Source organism: Penaeus monodon, chromosome 44 (genome assembly GCF_015228065.2).
Source record: "Penaeus monodon isolate SGIC_2016 chromosome 44, NSTDA_Pmon_1, whole genome shotgun sequence".
NCBI classification, from domain to species: domain Eukaryota; kingdom Metazoa; phylum Arthropoda; class Malacostraca; order Decapoda; family Penaeidae; genus Penaeus; species Penaeus monodon.
Genome location: NC_051429.1, coordinates 1,966,130 through 1,968,359, shown reverse-complemented (window position 1 = coordinate 1,968,359; position 2,230 = coordinate 1,966,130). Strand labels below are relative to the sequence as shown.

Below are 2,230 nucleotides of genomic sequence, written 5' to 3'. Positions count from 1 at the left end.
ATATTATATATATTATATATTTTATATATTATAATATGTGTGTGTGTGTGTGTTGTGGTGTGTGTGTGTGTGTGTATATGTATATTGCATATATATATATATATATTAATATATATATATATATATATATATATATATATTATATATATATATATATATATATATATATATATATATGTATATATGTAAATATGTATATATATGTGTATATATATATATATATATATATATATATATATATATCTATATATATTATATATATATATCTATACATATGTATATATATATATATAATATATATATATATATATATATATATGTGTTTTGTGTGTGTGTGTATATATATGTATATATGCATATATATATATATATATATATATATATATATATATATATATTATAATATATATATATACATTATTATATATATATATATATATATATATATATATATATTATATATATATATATATTTTTGTTGTGTGTGTGTGTGTGTGTGTGTGTGTGTGTATAGATAGATAGATAGATAGACAGATAGTTAGATAGATAGATAGATATAGATAAATAGATAGATAGATAGACAAATAGACAGATAGACAGATAGATAGATAAATAGATAGATAGTTATATAGATAGGTAGATTTAAATATAAATAAATATCTTAACGATTAACAGAAATTTACTCAACCAGTTATGTATAAGTTTTGAAGCCTATGGAGATTAATACACAGGTCATAACAAAGAAAACTTTATAAAAAAAAAAATATTAAAAAGGGTACATTACTAATATTATGTCCTTCAGATTCTAGAATGATCTTTCTCCAATAATGTCAAGTGCAAGTGGGTTCCTTGCAGGCCGGATGTCTTTATTTGGGTAAAAGTATATATACAAGGCTGTGACCTTACGTACGTTAAATTCGTTTTCTTCCTAGTGAATGCCTATATACACATGTGATTCAGTTCTTTTTTTTTTTTTTTTTTTTTAGAGAGAGATCTCGTAGCTACATCACTCCTTTGCATTTACCCTCTAAATATTGTGCTAGGTTACCTTTCTGCAAGATGACTTTATTGCAAACTTCTCTGCTGTATAGCTTCTCCTTTGTACGTACTCTCATGTGCCTCATCAAAGCACTTTTGTATGAAAAGGACTTATTGCAAATATTACATTTGTATGGCTTTTCCTTCGTATGTACTCTCATGTGTTCCATAAGAGCATATTTACGAGGGAAGGCCTTTTTGCAAACTGCACAGCTATATGGCTTTTCGTTTGAATGCGCTTCTATGTGTTGCACGAGATTATCTTTCAGAAAGAAGGACTTCTTGCAAATATCACATCTGTATGTTTTGTCCTTTGCATGTCCTCTGATGTGCTTTACCTGCTCACTTACGGATGGGAAGGCCTCGCTGCAAATTTTGCAGTTGTGGGTTTTCCCGGAAGGGACCACCCAACCGGGATTATATATCGTATTATTGGTAAAAATTTAAAAAATTTAAAAAATCCCCAAAAATTTTTGCCCTGCAGAATTTAGATTTTGCCCAAACAAAAAGAGGTTTTTTTTAAGAGTTGGGGGGGTGAACCACCCCCCCATACCCCCCCTTAAGGACGCCCCCTTTGCCTGCCGGGGAAAGACCCCGGGAAGCTACCGGGAGTAGGGGGGCTGGGGGGAGGACAACGGTGCACCAGTCAGACAGGGGGGCAGGGCCGGGGAATGGGGGGGTCGGGAGAGGGGCGGGTGACGGAAGGGCGGGCCCCTGGGGCCACATCACCGCGGGATGTGGGACCTCGGACCCCTCGGTGTAGGCATCTCGCATTGTGGCTTAAAAAATAATCCCCTTTTTTCTTGGAAGTTTATTTTAAAAGAAGGGAGATATTTCAAAACCTTGAGTTTCATAATATCTTTTTTATTTTTTCTTCATCATCCCCACTTCGTTATTTTTCCTTCATTATCTTTTTCTTATAATCTTAACATGTTTTAAATCAATACCCCCTAATTAGTGATTTTTTTATTGTCCTCTTAAACTTTCCCTTTTCATTATTGTTTTTCATTATTCTTATCTTCACCATTTAATAGTAAATTTTTTAAAAAAAAAAAAAAAAAAAATTTTCCCTAAAATACGGTTTTTTTCATTAAAATTTTACTTTTAATAAGGGTTTTTTGTTAACCGTATAATGATAATACTTATGATAATAATAATGATAATGGTAATTATTATTATTATTATTATTATC

General features: G+C 30.4%; 1 protein-coding gene across 1 annotated transcript; it reads right to left on the bottom strand.

The window, feature by feature from the left end:
• Positions 1 to 1,001: 1,001 nt before the first annotated feature.
• LOC119568502 (zinc finger protein 768-like) lies at positions 1,002 to 1,812 on the bottom strand. Its single transcript, XM_037917039.1, has 2 exons — positions 1,592 to 1,812; positions 1,002 to 1,335 (listed from the first exon to the last, which is right to left on the bottom strand). Exons 1-2 carry the CDS (start codon positions 1,810 to 1,812, stop codon positions 1,002 to 1,004), a joined length of 555 nt encoding a protein of 184 aa, XP_037772967.1.
• Positions 1,813 to 2,230: the final 418 nt, after the last annotated feature.

Coding starts and splice junctions, on each gene's coding strand:
- LOC119568502 (XM_037917039.1), bottom strand. CDS start 1,812: ATGCGAGATGCCTACACCGAGGGGTCCGAGGTCCCACATCCCGCGGTG. Junction 1,336..1,591: donor GGGGGCGTCCTTAAGGGGGG/GTATGGGGGGGT, acceptor CAAAACATACAG/ATGTGATATTTGCAAGAAGT.